This window comes from Acinonyx jubatus, chromosome D2 (genome assembly GCF_027475565.1).
Source record: "Acinonyx jubatus isolate Ajub_Pintada_27869175 chromosome D2, VMU_Ajub_asm_v1.0, whole genome shotgun sequence".
NCBI lineage: Eukaryota > Metazoa > Chordata > Mammalia > Carnivora > Felidae > Acinonyx > Acinonyx jubatus.
In genome coordinates, this window is record NC_069393.1 from 52,676,611 (window position 1) to 52,703,343 (window position 26,733).

Sequence of the window (26,733 nt, forward strand, 5' to 3'; positions counted from 1 at the left end):
TTTTTCCCTGTATTTTTTATTGCTCTATCTCTTGCATGGTACATGGAAAGTTCTCAATAAATATTTATTGAATTAATTCCTTAAATCCTTAGATTTTGGAACTGTGTCTTCAACAAATGATGGTGCCCAGGCTGTAGGCCCTGCATTCACCCCAATCACAGTAGTGTGGGACTGGAAGCATAGTCCTTTGACATCATGAGTCTTCTATAGTGGGGTGTGACAGAGGAGCAGGGGAACGTATACCAACCCACCCCCAATTTCAACGGTGAAATGACCATGCTTTGGTGTGCAATGCTAGTTCAGGACCAAGGACAGCATCTGTTGTATGCTCCCCCTCAGGTTTTCGTGCTGCCGCTCCCATGCTTGTGTGTGATTCAACATCCTGGGCCCCTTGTCTTTTCATTACACCTACTCTGTAACCCTCCCAACTGGAATCAATCCAACTTCTGCCTTCTTATTTCTAGACATGGACCACCAAATACTGCCAGAGAGAAATGACAAAACTTAAAACTCATGGTCTCTTGTCTTAGCTTCACCAAGCAGTCTTAAAATGTTATCATCACCCTAACCCATGCCCCACAATGGCTATTACAAACCTCTGTCACTCTAACCCCTCACCTTTGCCTGCCCTTTCAGTCATGGTGTATGATTCTGCCTCCTGCTTCCATAAGATATTGAAGTTACAAGGTAAGAATTTCTTTAACTTTCATTTACACTCTGTTTTGTCAGCTCTCAAAAGAAAAGGTGTCTTTTGGCCTTGTCAAAACAAATCCCCCTACCTTTGCTTCTGATTTTTCTCCCCATCCCTCCAGGTTCTCTTGGACCAGATGGCGTTCTGTCAGCTATCCACCCCTCTCCTCTGGATCTCTCTGGATCCTGCCCCAAGTACTGGTTAGTGTTCCTAGACAACTGTGAGATTGCATCATAGTCATGTAGATTTGGGTACCCTATTCCAGGCCTGCTGAATCAGAGTCTTGGGTCGGGTTGGGGGCTGGAATCTATATCTGTAACAAATATTACTGGGTCAGAAGCTCTGCTTTCTTTTATTCTTGTGCCCTTCCCCCAAACCACCCTCCACTCAGGAGCCAGAAAGACCTCTCTGAAGTGCAACTTTGCTCACATAATTCCCTGTGAAAAGCCCTTCAGCATTTTTTTTTTTTTACAAGTCAGGGTGAAGGCAGGATGCACATGGCACACTCAAAATGGGTGATTTGAAGAGTTTAATGAAGGTGATATTTTAAAGGTGTAGCAGGGAGAGGGACCTAAATGAGGGCTAGTTCAGGACCCTGGAGGCTAGCACTACGGGCCCTGGAAGGGTAAGGGGAGGGAGTGGTTACTTGTTTAGAGAGAGAGAGTTGCCTGACTTGAGCTGCATTTAGTGGAAAGATGCATGCAACTGCAACAGTGACAGGAAAGGAGAGATGAAAATAAATACTCCTCCTTTCTCCTTCCTTCTTCTGAATTCTTGCCAGCACTCTCCATTGGATGAGGGAAAGAGTCAGTGGTGCAGTCTGTATTAGTCAACCTCCAGGGCATGGAACATGGTGGAGAAGGAAAAAGAGTGGGATTTGGGGAAGTAGGGGAGAGAAGTGGGACGTATAAATAGAAGTTACCTAACGTGTGTTTCTAGCTGGTGCTCATAAGATAGGGACCAAACCTTCATGGTGGCACATGTTTCTTCCATCAGGCTGTGCCCTCCTGCCTCCCATCCTCCCCTGAAGTCACTGTAGGTTTCTGGGGTTCTGGAGCAGTCCAGGCTATTCCTTTGCTCATGCCTCTGCTCCTGTTACCTCCTTTGCCTGGAATGCCCATTCTGTTCTTATCCACTTGACAACTGCCAAACTTTCTGCAAAACTAACTCGAATGACAACATCTTTATGAAGTCTTTCTCCAACCTCCTCATCAAGTAGAATTGACCACTTTCCTTCTTGTTTCCATAATACCCCACACTTATTCCATCATCATAATAATAGTTGACATGTTTGGAGTGCTACTATGTGCTAGGCACTGAGAGGTTTGCATGTGTTAACTAGTGAAATCCTCATAACAGATTTATTACCTTCATTGTACTGATGAGTAAGTAGAGACACAGAGTCGTTAAGTAAAATCGCACTGGATCACCTAGCTAATAATTCATGAAGCCAGGATTTGAAGCCAGGCAATCTGGCTCTAACTGTTAATCACTTTGGCACCAGTACCATTTGACTCAATTGGATTAATTTAAATGTCTGTCTTCCTTTACTAAACTATTAACTCACCAAGGATAGGATGGTGTTTTATTGACTTTTTCCTCCCTACTCCCCTGCCTTCCCCCAGTGCTTAGCACTGAACTTGGCAAATGGGAGTTATTTAATAAATGATGAATGAAGCGAATGAGTGAGGGGTGAAGGAAAATGAATCGTTTGCAAACATTCTCTTTTTATGGCTGAAAAGCCTGCAGCTCAAAGAAGCTAAGTAACTCACTGGCAGAGCCTGTGCTATAATGTCACTCCAGTTCTGCTTGGCTACGAAGCCCACGTCCCACCCCCATCATGTCAGGGTGCTTTCAAGAGGAATACAGAACTTTAATATGATACAATTGGCCTCAAACAAAAACATGGTACACCTCCTGGTTCATTTTATGGGAGTAGTGTAACTCTGATAACTCAGAGGAGATTGAGTGCCATTCGAGATCAAGACCTAAAGCAGGAACTCTACTCAGGAATAATCTATTAGTGCTGGGGTGGGGGTGAGGGTGGAGGTCTGGAACAAGGAGAGAGTTCTAAGTCAGAATTCAAGGTAATATCCAAAGATACTGCTTTCCTGCTCTTCTGACACCTTGAAGCCACCTTGGCTGGGGATAGTCTCCTCTGTGGGGCACCACCTGGAGCCTAGTTCCTGGCTCCTCTTTCTTCCCCAACTAGGGGAAGGCGTCCATTACACAATTCCTTCTTCTCCCCCTGCCTCCCATCCCACCTCAGTAGTCCATCTCGAGGTGCATATGCACCCTCTTCTTAACCACCTTCCCTCTCTCACTACCTCCCTTTCAGCCCTTGTCTGGTTACATCTTGCTTTTTCTTCACCATTTCATTACTCCCCTTCCTCTCTGCTTGTTATCGCTCTTGGTTTTGCCCTCTCCCCTCTTTCTGTTAACTCTTGTCTTCCTACTTCCGTCCCCTCTTTTACCTCTCTTTCTCTTTCACCCATTTCAGCATGCTCCAGGCACTAATTAGGGGGGTAAGGGTAGGTCTGCCTGGATGTGGCTGTCAGCTCCACCGTGTTCTTACCTCAGGCAAAAGGCTGAATCTCTCCTCTTCAATTTATTCATCTATAAAATGGGCACAATAGAAGTTACTGAGGGTGAAATATGATACGCCTTCAGTGTTTGACGATTGTTACCATTATTATTTGAGTTTAAATTTGAATTTGAATGTTTCTAAATGGAGTGCATCGTGTCTACATTTTACCATCCCTGTTTCCACCATTTTACTTAGGTTACCCACTTCGTTTATCTGCTTGGCTCTTGTAGGCATTTGAGTTTGTGATCCATACATATCAAAGCTCAGAAACTACTCAGAACATCTCTATTTATTTCTTTATTCCGAAGTTTCCACTTATTTCTTTATTCTCCAACAAATAAGCCATTTTTTCTCTCAAACATCAATTGTGACATGTGTTATTATTTTTTTAATGTTTATTTATTTTTGAAAGACAGAGTGCAAGAGGGGCAGGGGCAGAGAGAGAGGGGGACAAAGGATCTGAAGCAGGTTCCACACTGACAGCAGAGAGCCCAATGTGGGGCTCAAGATCACGAACTGCGAGATCATGACCCAAGCTGAAGCTGGATGTTCAACCGACTGAGCCACCCAGGAGCCCCGTATGTTATTTTTCAAATATACATTTACATTCAATCCCTAGAATTACAATAAGAGTTTTCTGTTTTCATTTTCTCCTGTAATGATGAGGATTAAATTAATGTCACCTGTGGAGGCTTACTGAGCAGAGGGTTGATATCATCTTCCCCTCAGCAACAACTCCTCCTTCCACTCTGGCATCTCCCAGTGCAAAGGTGGTACCAGGAGTTCTTTTTTTTTTTTTTTTCTCCTCCCTGCCCCTCACCTGCCCCATGGAGCACCCAGCTCTCCTGGCTCTTGTCTTCATCCTTCCATACCTAGCTTCCCACACCAAGCTTTGGGCTTTTTCTCAGAGTGTAACCCCTGACCCCAAGCAGCTCATCACAGTTTATCTTTAAATGAACATTCTGGCAAATACATTTTTTCCCATATCATTTACTTAGATTTTTATAGACTAGCTTAGGATAATCATCAACATTTATATATCTTTTCATAGGTGAACACGTTCTGAATTCCAAATAACTGGCTACAAAAAACTTGTAGCTGATATAACTAAAGTCATATGGAGCTCAGTGAGGGCTCCAAATGGTCAGGAATGGCTTCATGGAAATTGGGTCTTGAGTTAAATCTTGAAGGATGTGCAGGAATTCAGAAAGGGCGATGTTCCAGATAAGGAAGTGAAGTTACAGAAGCAGAACTGATATGGGGGAGCAAAGAGAAGTACAAGAGAGCAAGCATGTTGAGAGACTTTTACTAAATAAACAGTTTCAACAAATAGATGCCAGTTGAATGATTTGATTCTCCTCCTTTCAGCTTTCTTTAACTTTTAAGTCAGGAGTGGCAATGCTGGGCACATATGTTGTTACTTACCCACCACACCCAGGGCAGACATTACCAGTTATCGTGAGACTTTTATTTTTTTTTAATTTTTTTATTTATTTTTTGGTGACTCTGGACATGGCCTAAAAATCCTTTATAATGAAACATCCCAACCACTCCTACCAGTTGATTAGAGTTGGTATGTAATATGAAATTCATTTTGCTCTTCATGGCCTGGATTTAGTAAACCTGGTGATTTTTATCTCTAAATGGAAATGTATTATGACTAACTTTATTGAAAACTCTAAATATGCATTTATAACAACATTAATATAATTGTCCAAATACATTAGGATACTATTTTGTATCCTAATACAAATTGTATTTGTATCATACATTTGTATTTGTATTTGTATCCTAATATTGGCTGGGATATAAATTTTGTAGTGATACCCTGAAGCTCTTTTTTTTTTTAATGTTTGTTTATTTATTTTGAGAGAGAGATAAAGTGTGAACGGGAGCAGGAGAGGGGCAGAGAGAGAGGGAGAAGGATAATCCCAAGCAGGCTCTGCCTTATCAGCATGGAGCCCAATATGGAGCTTGACCCCACAAACTAAGATTATGACCTGAGCCAAAATCAAGAGTCAGACGCTTAACCAACTCAGCCACCTAGGCGCCCCTACCCAAAACCTTTTAACGGATGCTTGAATCCATTTGCTTTTAGAAGTGACATAAGTCCTGTTACTGCTGTTAATAGTTACTTTTCCTCAATTTCAGTTTTGCATTGACCCATTTCCCAGAACTTGGCATTGATTCTTTTAAGAATAATTTTTATAATACCAAGTGGAACAGCTATATTCATAAGTTCTACTCCTGTCTTCTCAAACAGATAATTTATGGCCAGACAACACAGGTTTGGAATACACATAATGTATTCCAAAAAGACGGTAGGATTTTAAGTGTCTGGGCTTTGGTGGATTCCCCTTCATTGCTTCCCTTCTTCTCTTTCCCCTGGCATTTAATTCTTATCTTTCAAGAACTGGCTCAACAATTACCTTTCCTGTGAGATCTTTCCTGAATCTCCACATCCTCCATCAGAATTAGTGTCTCTCTCTTCTCTGCTCCATAGCACTTGGCTTTTGCCCCTTTAGCAGAATGTCTAGTTAGCCGGGGACATGCCCACCTCTCCAGCTGGGCTGGAAGCAGCCATGTGCTTCACCTTTCCCTCCCCATCACCCAACACAGTGTAGGGACCATATCCATCCTTTATTTTTGGTTACAGTAATAAATCATTTAAAAATACTAGGCTACTAGAATTTTCATTTTGTTTCAGTGCATCAGTGTGTATGCCGTTTTACCTGAGAAAGCAAAATTGGTGTAAAATTAGGTAACAAATCCATATATGTGGACTTTGAGAGTCATTCCTCTTGGAAGACTAAATAGTTTTCCTGCAGACTAATTTTGTACAATAAAAGTGCCATGTGGTGAGAGCACTTGTGTTGGTGTCTGTCTCAAGCTGAGCCTACCTTCGTTTGAGTAAAGGGAAAGTATTTGGATCATATGACTGGAAACACACGTGTCATGAGACAAAAATGCGGGCATTTCTATCAGGACAACAGATGATATCCTCTTCCTGAGTACAATGGGAAAAGCAGGGAGTCTGGGGAGGCCTGCATCATGACCTGCGTGAGGGAATGACATTCAGAATGTGTCTCAATGTTCCAACTTCCCTTCCTCTGGAGCATCACCCTTTGCCTCAGTTTTCCATATGGGAAATGGGTGGAAGTCAGTGGAATTATTGTGCAATAAAAATAGCTAGTGCTTGTTTCCTGTGGGTCAAGTACTATGCTGAACACATGAGCTCATGAGCTTATAGGGCTAACAACAGCCCTATAAAGTGTAACATTAGTATTCTCCCTTCACAGGAGAGAAAATGGCAGCTTGGTGGTTAAATGACTTGCTCAAAGTCAACTGCAAGAAAATGGGAACGTCTGGGGCTCAAATCCAGGTCTTTCCAACTGTAAAGCCTGTCTTTTTACCCCCATGCTAACCTGCCTCTGTGGGAAACCTGAGGAGTTTCATAAAAGTGCTGTACATAGAATGGGTCAGGGAATCCTAATTAGGGTGTTCTGGGGAAGGTAATGAAGATAACATTACATATTTTCTTGAGAGAGCTCCCAGCTGTTATGAAACTGTGCAGTACTGGATTTGATCAATCACGTGATCTTTTGAACCCAGTTAAGCTGATATTACTGTCAGGTGATTCCTGAGACTTTGGTCCATTGCAGTAGGAGTTCAGAGGATTCCTTGTTGGGACTGGAGGGGGTCGGTGGGAATTGTGTGTGGCTTGTGCTGCCTCTCCTCAACTGTGCCTTGTTGTCTTTTTTCCTACCAGTAGGTGGAAATAGAACTGAATCTTCCAGCCCTTGCTCTTTCAGCTGAGCCCCGGCAGGATTCCTTTAATTTCTGCCTCAAAAGAACATGAGCGAAAAAAATGCCCTCAGGAGAGGTTCGGAGCGTGCAGTTAGGGAGGAGAGGTTCGGAGTGTGCAGTTAGGGGGTTGTTGTTCTGCAGTCAGACTGGAGTACTTCCAGGGTGATGGTCAGATAATGGGTTTAGCCTCATACAAGGCCAGGGTGCTGGAAGCAGCTGCTGGCAATCTCGGGTGTCCTGTGAGCCCTGCTGGACACCCACCTCGAGTGGGGTTTTTTCCCTGTCCCGACCGCATGTCATTTTCCAAGACTTTTAGTCCCAGTTTTAAACCTTTGTACTTGCTCTCAACTTGTATATCATAGTCTTTTTTTTTTCTTCAGAAACCACATTTCTGAAATTGAAGCAGTGCATAAACGGATGAATAAAAGGGGAAAGTCTCCCACTTGTGGTCCCCCCGCCCACTTCCTCAAGGTATTCGGTAACAGTTTGTGGCATAGCTCTCCAGACACTTTTCTACATATCTACAATTATAGATTTCCATTGAAATAAAATTAGAATCATGCAATAAGCATTATTCTGCATCTTGCTTTTGCCACTTGTCAGTGGTTTAGGGCTGCCCATGTATGTGATCATCTCTAGAACTGTGGTTCTCAAGTGGGGCAATTTTGCCCTCCCCCACCACACACACCATACACACTTGGCAATGACCAGAGGCATTTTTGGTTGTCACAACCGAGGCTAGAGGGCAGTGTTACTGGCATCTAGTGGGTAGAGCACAGAGATACTGCTTAACATCCTACAATGCAAAAGACAGCGCCCATGGAATGATCTGGCCCCCAATGTCAATAGTGCTGAGGTCGAGAAGCCCTTCTCCAGCGAGCCTCATTCTTTGTAGTGGGTGCACAGTATTCTACAGGAGTTCCCATTCTGTAGTGATCCGTCTTCCTACAAGCAGTCATGTAAGGCTGTTTCCAACACTTTGCTGTTAAAAGCAATGTTGTGGTGAATGTTGTTTTACATCTTTATGTACTGTGAGATTTTCTTTTTGCAAGATAAAGACACAAAAGTAAAATGTCTGAGTGTAGGAACTTTATTTTAAAAGTAGAAGAACTAAAAACAAAGAGTTGTGTCTTCAGTTCCTAGCAAGTTCATTTGGTGGCAAAACCTGACTCTAACTGGCATGAGGCTAGTTGCAGTCTTTATTTATTCCACTTAATGTGAAGAATATATAGACGTTTTGTGATTGTGGAATGCCTCCTCTGTCTCTGATTGGGGATGTTACATAATATATAGCATAAGTACCTCATTAATTTTTTTTAATCTTAAAAAACTGAATTCCAAAGTTTAAAAAGCTTTTTGATATTGTCATGATGTGCTGCATTTAGTCCCTGTACTCATGCCCATATAGTCCATACATCCTCATGAGCAGATAGTGTTGACTTTGATGATTTTGTATTCAGCATTTAAAACCCCTTTTAAAGGTAATTTGGTCCTATAAAGAAGAGCTGCGTGTATCCAGGTCATAATTACTGCCAGTGCCTTGTGGTTTTCCACCCAAATTAGCCCATCAGAAAACATCAAACATGACCTTAAAAAGCACCTTTTGCCTTGATATTTATGAATATCACTTAAAATGTTAGCAATAGCTATAGCAATTGCTTACTGTGCTTCATGCTTAAAAAACATTACCAAGTCTGACTTTTACAGCAGTGTCCCTAAGTCATGTGTTTTTAGCTTCCTTTATACTTGAGGGAATGGACTTCAGCAGTTGATGACTTGGGCAAAGTAACATATCCGGAAGGAAGCCAGACCCAAAGCCTGAAGTGGTATATGCCACATCCCTCCCCAGGCTTAGTGTAATTCACTTTCCCCTGTGTGGACAGTGTTACAGTATTTCTACATTGGTGGCCATTAACATCTGAGAAAAAAAATAGTCTCAAGTTGCTTTTTCTTTCAAGGGGTTGCACTTGGACTTGAGGACAAATAGGTGAATGTCACTCGAGTCAAGTGGGTATTTTCATCACAATGTTAAGAGAAAGTCGTTGGAGCAAATCTGAGGCCACAGGCTCTCCCACCAAAGGACTCCAGCACCGAGCGTTGTTTGAAATGAGAAAATGTTAATGTCTTCCCTGGAGCCTGGATTTGATATGATATTAGGGGAAAGCTTTCACTTATATTTATTTCTCTTGGTTTAATCCCAAGAAGATGTCAGTTTCCATTATGAAAATTGCAGGTGTAAAAAATATTATCTTTTGTTCTCTATAGCAGGCCAATCCAAGAACCCTCAGGAGAAATTCCTGCCCCAAGCCAGTTGGAATTTCTGATTCTTGAATTTTTCATGAGTGACCAGCTTAGGCTGAAGTAGTGTCCAAGAAGTATGCTCCTAGGTTGGTGTATTTTTTTTTTTTTAACTGCCGCTGACATAATCCACTTTGCTGCCTTCTGTCTCTAGGAGTTTCTCCAAAAATCGATGTGCAGGGAACTTTCCCATTCCTTAGCAGATCTTCACTTCTCAGTGCACCTTTCCCATGGTGCACTCTGCAGTTCAACCTACTGACTTGTCTTAAAGTTTCAAGTGTATAACTGATTTTGTGAAAGGGGATATCACAGTACGAACTGCATACAGATCGGTTAAGTCCTCCTGTTAATCCTTTTCCTGCCCAGTTTGATTATTGCTTTTAGGTGTCTTTCAACTTTTACCAATGGTCCTTCACCCTGGGTGGGTTCTCTCTGGTTCTTTGATCTTTGAGAAAGACAGAGATGGACTCTCGTCAATCTCTCCACGCAGCGCTTTTCCTCACAGCACCCCAGTAACTTTCATAGAGGTTTCTGTAGTTCGGCACTTATACCTCACAGTTCTAGACTCCTTTCTGCCTCAGGGCCTTTGCACATGCTGGTTTCTCTGCCTGGGACACATAATTCTACCTACCACCTCTTTGTACCTGGTTGTTAACTTCAGTTCACATGCTCAGAGAAGACTTTCTAAAACCATACCCCTTCCCCTTGCCAAGACCAGCCATTAGTTTGATTATTTCATATGTCTGTATCTACCCTAAGGCTGGACATGGTGTTAGACCAGAGACCAAGTAAAATACTCTAGTGCAGTAAATATTTGTGCAGTGAGTAGACAAGCACGGCCTGTACTTCTCTGTTTTTTCCAGAGTAGTTCCTCTGATTTTAGACTTTATTTTCTAGACCATCATTTTCTCTAAAATGTGCATCTCTCTTCATATCACTGACCTGTCCTTTCTGCTGAACCCCCCCCCCAACCCCCACCAGCCTTTGCACTGTCCCTTTCCAGGACATTCTGGTTCCCATTCTGGGTCTAGTCAGCATGCTCAAAAGCTATCTTATTTAGGAATTGTTCTATTATGTTATTCCTCCTCAATATCCACAGGATTGTTTTAGACATAGTTTGTTTGCTTGTGTTTATTTTTTACGATTATTTCAAGCATATAGGAAAGCACAGAGAAGCTTACAGCAAATGGCCATGCACCCACTGCCCAGAGTTGCAAGTCTCAACATTTGTCATGTTTGCCTCAGATATTTTAAAGAAATGAAATGTTAAAGGGACCATTATAGGCCTCATTCCCTATCCTCTCTTCCTTCCTAAGAGATAGCCATGATAGGGACAATTGTCAAACTAGGCATTGGAAAATCTGTAAGTGGAAGAAGATGGAAAACTACATTTTGGCTAGCCTTATGGATGGGAAATATTATCAACTCTTGTTTTCATTTATATTTCCCTGATTACTGGTAAGGTTTATTAGCTACTTGGGCTGCTTCTGTGAATTGCTATTTATATCTTTTACCATTTATGTGTTTGGTTGTCTTTTTCTCATTGGTTTGTAAAGGTCCCTGTATAGTTGGATTATTCCTTTGCTTTATATGTGTTGCAATACCTTCTTCTGGTCAGTAACTTTGTTATCTTTTGTCTGTGTTCAAATTATCATGTGTTGTATTGAAATTTTAGATTTGCATGAAATCCAATTAACATTTTCCTTTTTGATTTGTTTTTTTTTCATGTTTTTATTATATTCCCTGACCTTTGATTGTAAAGATATTCTTCTCAAAATGTTTTAAATGTTTTGTTTTTCACATGTTGAGCTTTCATTCATCTAGAATTTATTTTTGTAATTAGGTAGAAATCTAACTGATTTTTACCAAGCTGCCACATGCAGTTGGGTGTATTTCTTCCTTTGCCATCTTTATACTTCTTGTTTGTTTTTCTTGTCTTATTGCACTGCCTAGTACTTTCAGTGCAGAATTATATTGATGTGTCCTCAGCCCTATGCTAAATTTCATTACACTCGCAGTCAATAATATAGGTGTTATCTCAACTTTATAGATGAAGTAACAGAGACTTGGAGAGGATAAGTAACTTTCCCAGAATCACACAGCTAGTAAGTAACAGAGTCAGTATTCAAGTCCAAGTCTGAATGACCATAATGTTGAACTGCTTATACTGCCTCTTGTCACAGATGACTTGAGGAAAAGATATTCCTTCTACCTTTCCTGCTCTTGCCCAGATTCTCTATGTATAATGAGGAAAGGAAATTTCATTGAAGTCATGCCAGAAAAGCACTTCCAGTGTGTCTGAACAAAACCAATAGACTTTGTTTAATTTAGACCTGCCAAAAGCAGATTAAAGAACCTTGTAAGAATGAAACAGGTCTTATTCCAGATGGGATCAGCATTTATTCAGGTAAAAAAAATCACATCTTGGTGGAACTTCAGAAAGGAGAAGTAGATCTTCAGAGTAAGTTGACATTCTCAGGAATATTAACAAGTAACTGGAATTTCCTTTCTTCCTTTCTCCCTTCCTTCCTCTTTTCTCCCTTTCTTCTTTCCTTTCTCCCTTCCTTCCTCCTTTCTCCCTTCCTTCCTTCCTTTCTCTCTTCCTTCCTCCTTTCGTTCCCTCCCGCCTCAGCCTCTATCCATAAAAGATCTGAAGCACCTTACACATACCTACTCAAAACAAGATAAAATAATAAGATGCAAAAAAAACCCAGGAAAAATGGGAAAATAAATGTGGCAAAATAATATTTGATTCGTGCCTTAGTGTCATTTGCTAGAGTTTGGCCACAACATAGCCCTAAGCATCTTAGCAGGTGAAGCAAAGAAAACCTGTTCAGCCACATGATTCACATTGAGATTCACATTGAGATTGGGATCAAAATACAATCATTGCTAAGGGGATATATACGTGTCCTAATTCTGCCATGGCCATCATACAGGGACCCTGTGTGATGATGTGGGCCAGCATCTTCTTGGTAATGGGGAAGTACTCTTCACCTGCACCCAGTTCCCCTATTCAACCCCAAGTTCTTGAGGGGGCAGGCACTATATCTATTTTATTCTTCATTATATACCAGAGCCCAACACAGTGCCTGGAACATATAGATGCTCAGGATATATTTTTTTGAATGAATGAATATTATTTGTAATATCCATCAATAAGAGCCAATGGCAGGATACAAGATCGATATTCAGAAATCAATTATATTCTTTTTACTAGCAATGAACAATTACAAAATAAAAATAAGAAAACCATTCCATTTATAATATCAAAAAGAATAAAATACTTAGGAACAAATTTAACAGGAGAGATGCAAGACTTATATGTTGAAAACTACATAGCATCATTTAAAAGCCAATGGCAAGATTTCACTAAAAAAAAAAGGCCAATTAGAGCAAATTTATCAAAAGAAATTTTACATGAAGTAAAAATCTTGATATTTTAGGTATGTGGCTTTCCAATGATTTTATCTGATCAAAGACTATAATTAAAAATTTTAGTATGAATAGATAGGCCAAACATACTTCTGACAATTCTTTGTGATCAGTACCTTGTTACATGCAAACTCCTGGTGAGAAGGAACAGCAGAGGCTTGGGGTTTACGTTCTTGGTCAGGAATCTGAAGGGTAAATATTACATGTTGCCAATAAAGGCTATTGCTAGAAACTTAGATGAACCTATAATACACCATAATTGCTTTGTGAGTTGGAAAAGTATATATTAGATAAAACAAAGTTGGGATATATGTGGAAAACGGGAAGGTGCCCCAAATGTTTAGAGCATCTAATTCATACTGAGGACCTTTGTGTTAATTACTGACTTCCCCATTAATCTGTATTCTGACACCTGCCTTAAAAACATGACTGCTTTCATGAGCCCATTGTTTTCGAGCCCACGATATGCGCCCACCACTTTCTCAACTTCGCTGACGTTACCTCACGTAATGCCCACAGCTCTAGGAAAGAGATCCTGTGGTTACTACCTTCTTTTACAGAAGAGGAAACTGGGACCTAGAGAAGTTAAGCCACTTGTTCAGGGTCACACATGAGAAGTGACAGTGTCAGAAACCACAGCCTGTGTCCACAACCACCTTGCATATTGCCCCTACTTATGAATAGCAGACACCAGTCTCCTGTGATTGGCCAGAAGTGATTTTTCCTGTTAGATGGGACGTGTTGGATGTACTCTGGGGGCCTTGTTTTGATTTTGTCCTCAGGACACCACAGTTAAAGAACTGCCCCGATTTTAAGATCATCTCTCCAGAGAGTCTCCCAGAACGTTAGGATAATGAACTACAGTCTGTATGACAATTGCCAAGTGCTGGACTCAAATTCTGTTGCTGAAGCAGAGGCCTTGACACAAGCATGGTTGACAGACTTAGTTCCTGCCTTGCAAGGATTCTCGTTCTGTAAAGGTAACAGAGTTTGTGATTAAGATCTTGGGCTCTGAAGTCAACCGATACAGTTCAAATCTTGGTTGAATAATGGAACGAACCTTCCTTATAGTGGTGTTGGAAGGAACAACTAGGCCTACCGTTTAGGGCACTTAGCACACCGGAGGGGCACTTAGAAAGCTTTTAAGAATGATAGCTGCTGAAACAGCCTTTTAAAACTAGACATCGGGGTAAGGAGTGCATCTTGACAACAGGCAGACACAGCCAACAGTTTACAGCTGACAGCAGTTTTGTACTGTAGACTCCTAAAGCCACTTGGACACTCGCCAGCCTGGACTTTGAAAATTTAAACGTTTTCAAAATTATTTTTAACCAAACTGAAAGAAAAGGGATTCCCACAGTGTGAAGGAGGCTGCCATGGCTTTGCCATTTCCCACGGGGAAAGGGACCAAGGGACGCTTCTTTTTGTTGGTGGAAGAAACGAGGGAGAGGGCAAGGGCCCAGAGTGGGGACAAGCACAGAGTCGTCCGGTCCTCAGCCAGCTGCCCCTTGAGCTCCTGACACCCTTTCCACTTCTATAAAAACCAGGGGGCTTGACCGCAGGCCCTTCTGGTGCTGACATTCTGTGAAACCATAAACGCCTCCCTCAACCTGCAGTTTAACGTGAGCCCTCAGCTTTTATGGAGGAGCCGTGCAAGTCCGGGCCCTCGGAAAGATGTCTCTGTATCTTTTATGCACGTCCCGGGGAAGGCATCATCCGTTATATTACCCGGTACCCTGTACCTCAGCTAATAAATTCCTCTCGAAATTTGGAGCCAGGAAAAAGTTTGTCTCTCGGCTTGAACCCTTAGTGTTTTGTTTTGTTTTGTGTTTTGGATTGGATGACATCTGTGCTACCCCCTCCGTGTGTTTCTCTTGTTACTCTCTTTGCCAAGAAGCTCAAGAGCTAAATACAGTGGTTAACAATAGTGGCTTCCCTCAGACAACTCAGGGCTCTAAATCCTTTTCAGAGCTGAATATTGTTGTTGTTTGATTTTACGTGCTGCAATATAGAAACCACACCAAATCCTTTTGCGGCTTGAAACAGGGCGTAAATCATTCATGCAGAACGACATAGTAAATGGATGCAGAAATCTGTGAATGTTCCTCCCCACTGTCAGTGGCTCCTATTGTCCCACTCTCTTTCCCCATTTCCAGCAAGTCTGAAACAACAGTAACAACCAGTATGAGAGGGACCCACTCTGGACCTGGCACTAAAGTCCTTTGTATGCATTTTCTCATTCAACAACCTTGTGTTTGCGGGTACTGTTACTTTCTTTATTTAAAAGTGAGGAGGGCGCCTGGGTGGCTCAGTCGGTTAAGTGCCTTTTAGGGTGGGTCATGATCTCGAGGTTCATGGGTCCAAACCCCATGTCAGGCTCTGTGCTAACAGCCTAGAGTCTGCTTCCGATTCTGTGCACCGCCCCCCTCTGCCCCTCCCCTGCTCACACTCTGTCTCTCTCTTTCAAAAATAAACATTAAAAAAAAATTTTTTTAATAAAAAAAATGTGAGGTAAGTGAGACACCAAAAAGTTAAGTAGTTGGACAAGGTCTCACAGCTAGTGAGAGACCACCCCTTTCTTTCACTGGTGGCGGACAGGCCATCCAAGGGAGTCACATTAGACCCAAAGAATTCCTTTGGCATGGAGGGTCCTAGCGACAGAGAGGCTTTGACCCATCTGGTTTTGACTTGTTTATGTGGATAATTAGTAAGCCAACCACAAACAAAAACCAGGAGCAAACACAGACGAGAAGGGGAGAATTGATGCACACGGAAGACTGGAGAAACCCCTGGGTTCAGACTGTCCTGAGCTCTATTCTGAACTCCCGTTGAGCCTGTTTGCATGGGAAACCCTGCGGAGTCTCGGAGGTGTCAACTCATTTTTCTTTGAAATGTGTATGGAGTCAGGCTGTGGTCGGGGGATGGTTCGTGATCAGCCCTCGTTCCCCACAGTTGGATGTACTAGGAGTGCAGCTTGGCTGCAGAGCACAACGGTGCCCTTCCCACCCCTAACTGGTGGTGGGAGCATTCCCCAGTGTTGCCCGACTTTTAGAGCCGGCACTAGTGGAAGAAACCGTCAGCCCACTTGGCTACAAGCCCTTAGCTGAACCTGCGTGGTGGCATCTTTAGTGTCTGTGCTCGCTTCTCTTCCCGCTGAGTACAAGAACAGCCATGAGTAGTGACAGGATGGGAAGTAGTCATGGCCAGGCTGACCCCCCAGGGCCTGGCTCGGTAGACAGACTGGGGAAGTAAAGCCTTACTTTAGCCATTGGACTCAGCTGGGAATGTGTCCACAGTCAGTATGCAGATGTCTTAAGTGTGGCCAAATAATTAAGACAACTTTTAACATTTCATATTCAAAACTATCTCACATTCAGTCAACAAATATTTATCGAGCATCCCTCTATGCTGAGCATCGTTCCAGATGCTGGGGACGCAGCAGCAAGCAAGCCGATCTGGGCCTGCTGATAGGGAGCTCGCCACAAATGATCCTGCAGGCCCCTGCCTCTGGTGTGGTCAAGTGCTGTGCTTGAGAAGCCTGGTCTTTTGGAATCGCTTTGGTTGGCTCTGCCTCGAATCTGGAGGTGGTATCGTTGCTCGAAACATTTTCGGAGCTACCCTTCAGGAATTGCCTTCAGATCTAGTCTGGGCCACACAGGAAAATCCATCTCACTATTTTATAGCCACACCTAGCTTGTGACCAAAAATGGAATTGCCCAGCTTGATGACCCACTTTATTCCCCAGACTTGGCTCTGATGGACTTGCCTGTGAGTGAGCCAAAATTACGTCCACCCTCTAAGGATGGATGTTTACCATCACTGAGCATATTAGCAGTAATCTGGATAATTTTGAAATAATTTCTCACTTGCCCAAACTCCCATCACCGTTGGTGGCCCTGTTGTAACACTTAGCCCAGGCTCCCTCATGATAGAATGACCTCCTTCTGCCTCCACTTCCCCTACCAGGTGGGGAGCCTTTGGAAAACAGGACCATGTATTTATACCCTCTGCAGTGCCCAACATGAAACAGATGTTTAAAAATGTATATTTACCAAGATGGAATGTTTAGGTTCTGAAGGAAGTTTCCAAAGAGGTGTTCCAAAATTGCTCTGAGTGACAAAAGTGACATTGGAAGAATGGACAGTTCAGGACAGTATATTCAGGCTCTGGAATCTGTCAGGCCTGGCTCCAATCCCTACTTGCTCCCTTAACCAGCTGTGTGGCTGGCCCCACAACTCATTCATTCCCTCTGAGCCTTCATTTCCACGTCTGTGGAATAGGGACGGTAATACTGCCTAACGGGCTTTTGTAAGGCAAGTGAGCATATTCATGTAATGCCCTAAGCAAAGTGCCTATTGCATAGTACACTAATTCAATAATTGGGAGTGATTCTATTATCATTATCATTACTATGGTGAGGATGGTGAGGATGGTGGTGGTAGTGAAGCTGGCAGGAGCTACAGACTGGTGGTTAAGGAGCACACCAGGCAGATCGGGTACCACTGCTTACCTGCTCACCACAATAACACCCCTCTGTGCTTCGGTTTCTTCATCTATAGAATGGAAACAATAAAAGTATCTACCTTGCAGGGCTGTTGTGAGGGTTCAGTGAGATGTGCATGTAAAGTGTTAGCACAGTGCCTAGCACATGGTTAATACTTTGTAAAGTTTCACATTGTGATCAATAACATGTCCAAAAACAAGGTCTACCTCTGGCATCCCCACCCATCCCAAGCCAGCCTCTGAGCAGTTATGAAACCTTAGCTGATTTCTCTCCCAGGCAGGTGCTGTTGACAAACCCTTCCCCCCTGCCAATTCCCTGCTCATCCAGCAGTAATGTGGCCTCTCATATCTTCTCGTCCCACCGGATTCAGGGACCATAAGATTCTGAAGTAATCAATAGCAGTTGCCCATCAGGAACCGTGTTGGTGGAACCCCTGAGCTTTCTTGTTCATCAAAAGTTCTAGGGGGAAAAAATGGATTTCTGGCTTAGAGAAACACTGCTTTTTCTGGGAGTTACCTTTACTTTGAAGGCATTTGCAGCTTTGGGAAGCTCTCGTATCCTGCAGCATGGGAGGCTCCCATATCCCTGGATTGGTACCTTCCACTATTATCCCCTGGATACTAGGTTTTTTTGCACACAAATTCACTTTGGGTTCTGTTTGCTACCTTTTATTCTCTTGAGTAAAACTGTGGGTAACTGAGAAGCTCTGAATTTCTATTTGGAAAATACAGTGCTCTTGATGAGACCAGAACAATTCAAATAACTCTACATGTACAGAGGCCAGATTAATAAAAACCCAAAGGTGAATCCTTTTCTTCCCTTCATCTAGAAGAGTTGTATTTCACAGAGGTTCTTACAATGCCCTGACTCTGGATCAGGGCCCTCCCCTGATTCTGGATATTACATCATTTCATTTTGGCTAATGTAAACATTCATCACCCTGTGTGTTGCAGGATTTTTCAGAACGGTTTGAGATTGGGCTTCATTCGGTGGGTCGTTGCAGTGATTAATGGTTTCAGAAGGAAGTGCAGCAGGAAGAGGCTTTGCAGGAATGGAAGAGGTGAGGCAGCTTCATGTGAGATTCTGCAAAGGGATTAAGATTTGGCACCGACTTGGTTTCTGTGCAGCCTCTTAGGCAGAGAGCCTGGGGAGAGGGAAGCGGGCTGTCAGCTGGGGCTTTGCACACTCTCAGCCCGCCTCGAGGGTTGGTTGGCTTTTCCCTCTCTCTGCAGCACACAATTTTACCTTATTAAAGGATGGATGTGGATGCTGGAGGCTTAAGGAAGACCAGGTAAGGGCTCCTGTTGTCCACAAATTCCCTGATGTTCTTAATGCATGGAATCCTGGGGACTGTTCCTTTACTCACACACTGTGCAGTGTTAGCTCAAACACAGTTCCTGTGAGACATTTCACAGAGAGGATCAGGGAAGTTTCTTTCCTAGTTAAGAAAAATTTTTAAATGTTTTAGCCCAAAATATTTAACTATAGAGATGCAAATTTTTTTCTTTGCTATCACAGCTTTAAGATTACTTCTTTGCATTTTAATTTACAAGACTTTGAAAAGAATCCTGATGGTTTATTAGATGTTTGTTTTTCTTTTATAATGACCTGTGGTATGTTATATATCAATATGTAGCTTAATGAAAACGAATAATTCATTATCTTCTTTGAATACGTTGATCTATTTTTTCCAGATTTGTTTTTCTCTTTTTTAATCTTTTGGCATTTGTGCATATGATACTGGTAAGGGATATCCTTAAGTACAGCCAATTTTTAAGAGGAAAAAGTATATACTTAGGAGTTCAATTTAATCATATTTGATAGGATCCCTATTTGAAATGAGCTACATGGTTTTTGATGCCTCGGGTATACTTTATTAAAAAAATCTTTTTTCAGTATAAATGTCCATAGCTTGTGGGGAAGGTGATGCAGCTTATCTGTAGGGTTAAGCTATTTATTTGCAAGCATTAAAAGCATGTTAGACCTTTGATAAGATTAGCTCAAGAAGAGATCATTGGAAGAGAAGTTTTCTGCTCACCACCAACTCAATTCCAAGTTCTGTTCCTTTTCTTAAAAAAAAAATAAATCTGGAGTTAAAAATAACCCAGAATAAAACTTGAAAACTGTTTTGTTTCTCTGTATTTGGCTAACTTCATTGCAAAGTACTATGTTTAAGGAATTCAAGCTATGAAGACTGCTCTTGCAATAGTTTGCACAATTCTATCTATGAGTTTCTATAACCCTTTACAAGAGTGTGTGATGTTTTGTGAGTATGAGGATTAAACTCTTCAGTGAGTCTTCGTTCCTTCTACAACCCTAGGGGATGGATAACAACTCTAAGAAAACAACATGAAAAATCGTGTCCATTTTCTGACACAAGCTCAGTTTTCCAGTGTCCACTGTAGTGTGGAGTTGCCAAAGGGGGCAAAGGGGGGCATTTGGCACCCCTCATTGCAGGGAGGGTGTGGGATGTCTGGTAGGAATGAGTGCCTGGGACTGTTGTGGCTGACAGGCACAAAGATTCGTGATCCCTATTATTTATGGAAAGTAAAATGTTTTTGTTAAACATAGGGGATGCTGACCCTACACCTTTGTCAGGGTGAAAGGGGGTCTGTGCATCTAGTTGTTCGTACTGTTTTTGTTTGATGAGCCCTTTAGTTCATGTAGTTTCCTGGTTTTTCCTTTGGAAACAGACTAGCATAGCAGTAGAGTCTCTAGCATTGTGTATTACTTTAACTTAGCCTTTTAGCCGTTTTCTTGTAGTGGGACGACTAAAAATAAGGCAGTCTCAAGGCCCAATTTGAAAAGGTGTGAAAGCAGCTGTCATCTTTAGGAAGGGAGAATCATGCCAAGGGTTAAAACCTGCATGCAGACTCTTAATTGTGCTGTGCACATTCTCTTCCGATTATTGAAGAATCTAGGCAAGTTATCATTACAAATGCTTTCCATAATTGAGCTTAAAAAAATGTGCTGTATAGTGTGGAAATGGTATGTTGTCCTGGCTTTCCTCATTGTCACATTGATATCTTCTGAAGGGACATCCTTAGTTCCTCTAATATTTTTAGAAATACCAAACAAAATATGTTCTGTTAACAAAATACCATTTTGCCAATGTATTACCTTATCTTCATTCTGTCTTCTTCCTCCTTACCTGTCATTTAGGAGACAGGGGAAATTGCTCAGGTAATCAGCTGAGGGATGATTATCAGGAACACCCTAGAGTAGCTGCTATGAGTTATCCTTTCCTTTGTAATGTGCTCTTGATAGAAGTTTGATTTCTTTGTTTGCCGTTTTTAATTCTATTGAAATAGAATTTCATGTGGCTGAAAAAAATTTTAAGTACAAAAAGGTAAATAATGAAAAGCTTCCTCCATGAATTCCAGATACCCAGTTTCTCCCCTGGGTAGTGTCTGAGAGAATTTTGAAAAGGAGTAAATGACACTTTAGACCCGTGTTTCTCAAACTTTAACATCTGCAGAGTTGGTGAAAACACAGCTTGCTGGGCCCCCCAGAGATTCTGACTCTAGAAGACTGGGATTGGGCCCCAGAAATTGCATTTCCAGCAGTTTCCCAGGTGCTGATGCTGCCAGTTGGGGGCCACACTTTGAACAGTGCCACTTAAAGTGAAGGCCTCCTTTTTCTGCATCCATCCTCCACAATCTCTTCTCCACTTTTCAGAAAGGCTTCTGTTAAAATTAATAGCCACCGTAACCCACAGGGAGGAAATCTGTGGTGGCAAATAAATCACATATCTATAATCAGAATTTGGGTGGAGACAGGGGTGGTGATGGGGGAAGGCATTCTGTGTGAATGGCTGTGGTATGTGATGTGCACATACTGGGTAAAGAGCATTGCCTTACAGTCAGTCTACTGTAAATTCTTGTCTTGATTGCAGTGTGAAATGATGCCATTAACTAAAGTGAGCAAGCTTCTGTTAAAAATCCCTTTATAGGTTGTAATTTTGAAAACATTTGGCATAATTATATATATACATATACACAAACACACACACATACATATGTGCTATAAAAAAATGACCCTGCCTGGATCCACCCCTTTTTGCCTCTGCTTTCCCATGAGCATCATCACATCTCCTTTATCCTATGGCAAATGACACACATGAATGTGTTTGACACAAATGAACACAGATCACACTTTGACACTGAGCAGTGTTTTCTGTGAAAGCAGCCCGAGTTGGTTCGTTTTCATTTATTCACTGGCTCAGGAAATGTGTAGTGAGGACCTTATGTGCCATGCACTGCCAGGCCCTGAGATGCAGCAGTGAAGTGGATGACATGGTCCCTGCTCTTATACCTTCAGGTATAGTAGAGATTCTTGGAAAGGGCAGTGAGTAGCCCAGAACAAGAGATAGAGAAGAGAAAGAAAGAGAGAACCATAATGTATGATGCACATGGTAGGTGCTTGGTAAATGACTTATGTTCAGTTCAATTAAACAGCTATTCAGTGCAAGTCATAATATTAAGACTATAGGGGACACCCATGAAAGTGACACATAGTTCTTGCCCTTTAGGAATTTGCCATTCAGGGGCAGGTGATAAAACTCCCAACTGTCCAGCCCTGTACCATTCTCAAAGAGCTTCCCGTTTATTGTGGCTCCTCAGTGATAGTGTGATGTGAATTGGATAATAAAGTGTAATTACTTATTTCTGGCACCCACTTCTGCCACTTCCCAGAGCAGCTGTTCCTGCTAGAAGAATACCTGCTGTGTTTTATTTAATGCTCCTTGCACACCCTGGCATGCTTTGCCACAAGATGCATTTGAGTTCAAACAGCTTAGACATCTAATACAAATAATCCCCATGCTCTCACTGCAACATGGAGACATACAGAGAAACGGCAGGTGCATGTGTGTGTTGTGGGGTAGAGAGGGGTTTTGCTAGAGGCCGTATACATTGAGTAATTTCTCCATTGGGGTCAATCCAGCTTAGGAATCCAGTGCGGTCAACAAATTGCACCCATGAGGAAAGAACTGGGGCAACTACTGCAAGCTTAGGCAGGTGCAGGACACGGGGAAGCCTTGGGGAATTCCAGAACAGTGACTCCATTTTTGCAACAATTGGCAGAGGGAGTTGTACACTGGCACTAGCTGGGTAAAGACAATCTGACGAAAATGAAGAGAGCAGAAGTAGGAAATCAATAGGATGGAAGCTGTCCCGTGCATGTCCCAGGGGTAACATGCCCAAATCTCTCCTTTGGTCTCGATAGCATGACTTAGGAGCAAATAATAGGAGGGTTCTGAAGGCTAGTTTGGGAAGCTGAGAAAGAGACTGAATATCAGAACTTTTTGTGGTCATTGCTGAGCTATAGTCATGTGTGTGTGTGTATATATATGTGGCTATAGTCCATTGATGGCTGTAGTACGTAGCACAGGTGGAAACAGGTGGAACTTGAGGGTGCTAGGGAGAGCAGAGAGAGGGCTATTATGTTTCTTAGGAATTGAAGGTTCTTTTGAGACAGCTGTCAAAGAAGGGTAAGAAACCAGAGTCATGAAACAGATTGTAAGAGTAGTGGAGGAATCCAAGGAGCCTCAGCATTAAAATGGCACCAGGAAATGCCCAGTGGGTGGAAATAGCCTGATCAGTTAATGAAAATATGGCAGTAGAAAGGGGTTATAAGCCACCTGACAAGGATAATGAGATTGAGCTGGAAACTGCAATAGGACTGGCTGAGCTAAAGAATCGGGCCAATTAGTAGTAATGAGAGTGTTTACTCACTTGTAAATTGGCACAGTATCTCTCTGGGATGAATTAGGACAAATGATCATTTCCTATGCTAATGATTTGATAGAAGAAAATAAAAGGAAGAGAAGCACTATAGAAGGTGCAGAGAGCATCTGTGTGTGACCACCGTAATAGAATAACCCTATTAGGTTTAATAGTCTGGTATGAGAATGGTAATGTATTGTTGGGATGAGCACTGGGTGTTGTATGGAAACCAATTTGACAATAAATTTCATATATTTAAAAAAATTTAAAAAAATAAAACCTTAAAAAAAAAACCACCACCAAACATGTTTCAGGAAGCACAAGTATGACAAGATTCGAAAAACCATTTAGGGAGATGGGGTTGAAAAGAATCAGCTTTTTTCCTACCTCACCTTCTTTGACCAACATTAAAAGAATAAACAACTGTTTGCTAAATACTTACTTTGTGCCAGGCATCAGGCAAAATCCTCTATGGCCTTCCTCCCTTTGACTCTCATGGCCATAAGATAATAATCATGATTTACAGAATCACCGCAAGCAGGACTGCTCAAGACAAAGGCATATTCATAAGAAGGGGATATGTTCAGAAAAAATACAAAGTTAATTCAGTTGGAATAACAGGGGAACTCACCTAGGAATCCCACAGAAAGGATCTACACATAATTTAAGGAGCATCCTGTAAGGATCAGACATTAAAACAAAAACAAGAGAGTCTTTTAAAGTAATTGAAGTGAAGAAACCAGCCACAGACCTGGTAGAACCTTTGTAGATGATCAGAACAAGGAGCCAGCAGACATAATAAATTATTGGCCCTGAAATTTTTAGAAAAAAAAAAACACATCAAAATGAATATTCTTAAATCATCTTTAGAAGCAGAGGTACTAGATCATGTAGTAGTTAATGTACAGAATGTTCTAGACCTAGTTGACAAATTGGATGTGGATAAATCACGGGGACAGGTTGGCATTCATCCAAGAGCTCTGAAGGAATTCAAGGGTGAAATCGTGGGACTGTTGGTCAAAGCATCTAATTTTTAGCTTCAAAAATCCGGCAATCCCCTAACTTTCTTTGTTTCATAAAATTGCCTGGCTTCATCTCTACGTTATTTGAACTTAAATTATGATATATATGTAAAACATGAAATATAATAAACCAAATAAGAGAATATGTTTTAAAATGGCAGTGATTTTGAATTGCCAAACCCTCTTGTGTCACAGTCTTGAAAGACTTTGTGAACATTTCATTCTTGAAATTGCTGAGAATTACCCAGCCCCTTATGATCATGTAAAATAAGCTTATAATTATTCATGTGAACTCAGTAGCAAAAGCACAAAGAAAAAAATGGGCAGTGACTCAGTATTTTGAGAAAGTATTTATCTTATGGTGCTGCTTTGCTAAAGGGGGAGAAGATTCCTGCAGCCTCGGAAATGGACGCTCAGTGTCCATTAATTAATAAAAGGCATGTGGAGGATTTGAAAACTAATCAGCTTTTCAGCCCCTAATTGCACAGTCCAGCTGCCCAATTTGCCTGGTGGTCTGGCCCTGCTCCCAGCCAGCTCAGGCCTTCTTCCCTTTCTCGTGCGTGCGTGCATGGCCTTGACTTCATCTAGCCCTGCTCAACTGCTAGTCCAGACATCCTGTTCTCTGAGTTGTTGCAGGCAGCCCTAGCTCTCTATCACCCGTGGCCTGCAGTGCACGGAGCAGGGGTGGAATGGGGGGCCTGGCCAGAGTCAGAATAGAATTTGTGCTGAGTGAATGGAGAGGCCAGTCCAGGGAGTTGGTCAGGGGCAAAGCAGGCAGAAGTAAACAAGAGATGGGAGCTGGGGTGAAGGTCATTCAGCCATTTAATGGGTCTTTTTTGAGCACCTGGAATGTGCCAGGCATCATATGGAGTATTAATGAGACAGCCACTGTGAGAAAGATAAGTAAACAATTACACTAGAGCAGGATTTCTCAACCTCCGCACTGGTGGCATTTGGGGCTGGATAATTCTTTGTTGTGGGGCTTGTCCTCTACATCACAGGATGCTTAGCCACATCCCTGGTCTCTACCCACCAAGTTCCAGGAGCATCCTCGCTTACACACCATTGTGACAACCAAAAGTGTCTCCAGATAATGCCGAATGTCCCCTGGAAGCAAAATCATCTCCGGTTATTAATCGCTGCATAAGATGTGGCAAGTGCCTGAATGGAGAATGACAGGCAATGACAGGAGCTCCTGGTAGGTCGTCTCAACTAGATTTGGTGGGGAGGGGAGGCTTCTGGAGGAACTCATATCTAACAGGAGACCTACAGAGTAAGTAGCCCTCAAGGGCAAGTTTGGAGGAAGAGGGTCAGGAAGGGAAGTACTCCAGGCCGAGGGAACATCCAGACCTGGAGACAGGGGAAGGAAGCCCTTGGCCAGCCGGGTAGTGACTCATGGGTAGTGGACACTCTTTTTGGTGCACAGCCTTATCCCCAAGAGGCAGCATTTTACTGCTGGGGTTCACCAGCAGGTTAATGAGTTTGGATGCTGTGCTTAACACACAAGCAGCTGCCACTGGATGAGGAGAGACCTTGGTTTAGAAATGCTGACCCCTCCTCCGCAAAAAAAAAAAAAAAAAGAAATGCTGAGCCCTGTGGTCACAGGTACAGGGGAAGAAATGGGTATTCAATCCCTTGGTGAATTTTCCATAAAACTCTAATTGCTCCTTTCAGCTCTAATGTCTATTTTTGACTAGCTAATGTAATCAAATTAGAGCATGATTCAAAACTTCTTAGCAAAAAACTACTTTTCTCACAGGGCTACCCCAGGAATTGTTTCGAATTGCTGGAACTACAGACTATTTCAAGAGCTGTTTAACAAAGAATACATTTTAACCACCTTTAAAATACCCCACTCTTTAACCAACTTTTTTCTAGAGAAACTGGTTTTTATTTCGCCAGGAAAAGGCCTGTGAGCCACGTGCTGGGTCTACCTCAGGGTTCACATGCTGATGAACACATTCGAGAAAGATGGCACTCTGAGTAACAGGCCTAATTTCATACAGCTACTAAGGGTAGAGGTGGTATTTGAGCTCACCTGTTAGACTCTGACCCCATGTGCCTTCCACCTCCATATTCTGGAGGAGCCACCGAGCCCCGTGGTCCTTGCCGTGGCCCAGCTCCTGCACCATTAGGACAGGCTGGTGGGGGGGGGGGGTCTTCTCAGGCTGCAAGCCAGATCTGGACTTGACTGACCTCCAGGACTAAAAGTGAGGCTGTCATCCAGCTGTTCTTGGGTACATCCTGTCATCACTTTATTGGTCATTCATACATTGCTGAGATAGCTTCACAAGGCCAAACCCCAGTTCTCTTCACCCTCCCAGCTGCCTTGCTGCTCCTGTGGGCAAGGTGGAATGATGCTGAAGAGTCCAGGACCAGGATTTAGGAGACCTAGATTCTAGGTACCCCTGCCTTTCACTTGCTTTTTGGTCTTGAGTGTGTTGCTTATCCAGCTGACTCCTTTGCGAAATGATGTGCCAACCATAAACCCTACCCAGTTGTCTCCACTGGTTGACCTGGATATGGAATATCATAATGGCTATAAAGGCACACTGAAAAGTTGCATAACTTTCAATTGTCAACAGGTACAGCATCAGCAATGGGGGTGGGGGGAGACACATTGAATTGGCACCCAATTATGTTCCTACATAATATATGTGTAA

At 42.4% G+C, this 26,733-nt stretch overlaps 1 protein-coding gene across 8 annotated transcripts in view; it reads left to right on the top strand.

The window, feature by feature from the left end:
• The window catches only part of PLCE1 (phospholipase C epsilon 1), a 319,271-nt gene that overhangs the window by 73,658 nt on the left and 218,880 nt on the right, over positions 1-26,733 (top strand). The window contains exon 1 of one of the 8 annotated variants that reach the window (XM_053207700.1): positions 10,193-18,382. The exons of the other annotated variants lie outside the window; for them this stretch is intronic. Coding sequence (XP_053063675.1) covers positions 18,332-18,382 — 51 coding nt within the window. The 5' untranslated portion in view covers positions 10,193-18,331. Of the gene's footprint in view, positions 1-10,192; positions 18,383-26,733 lie in introns of those variants that run through there. 8 annotated transcript variants of the gene reach the window in all.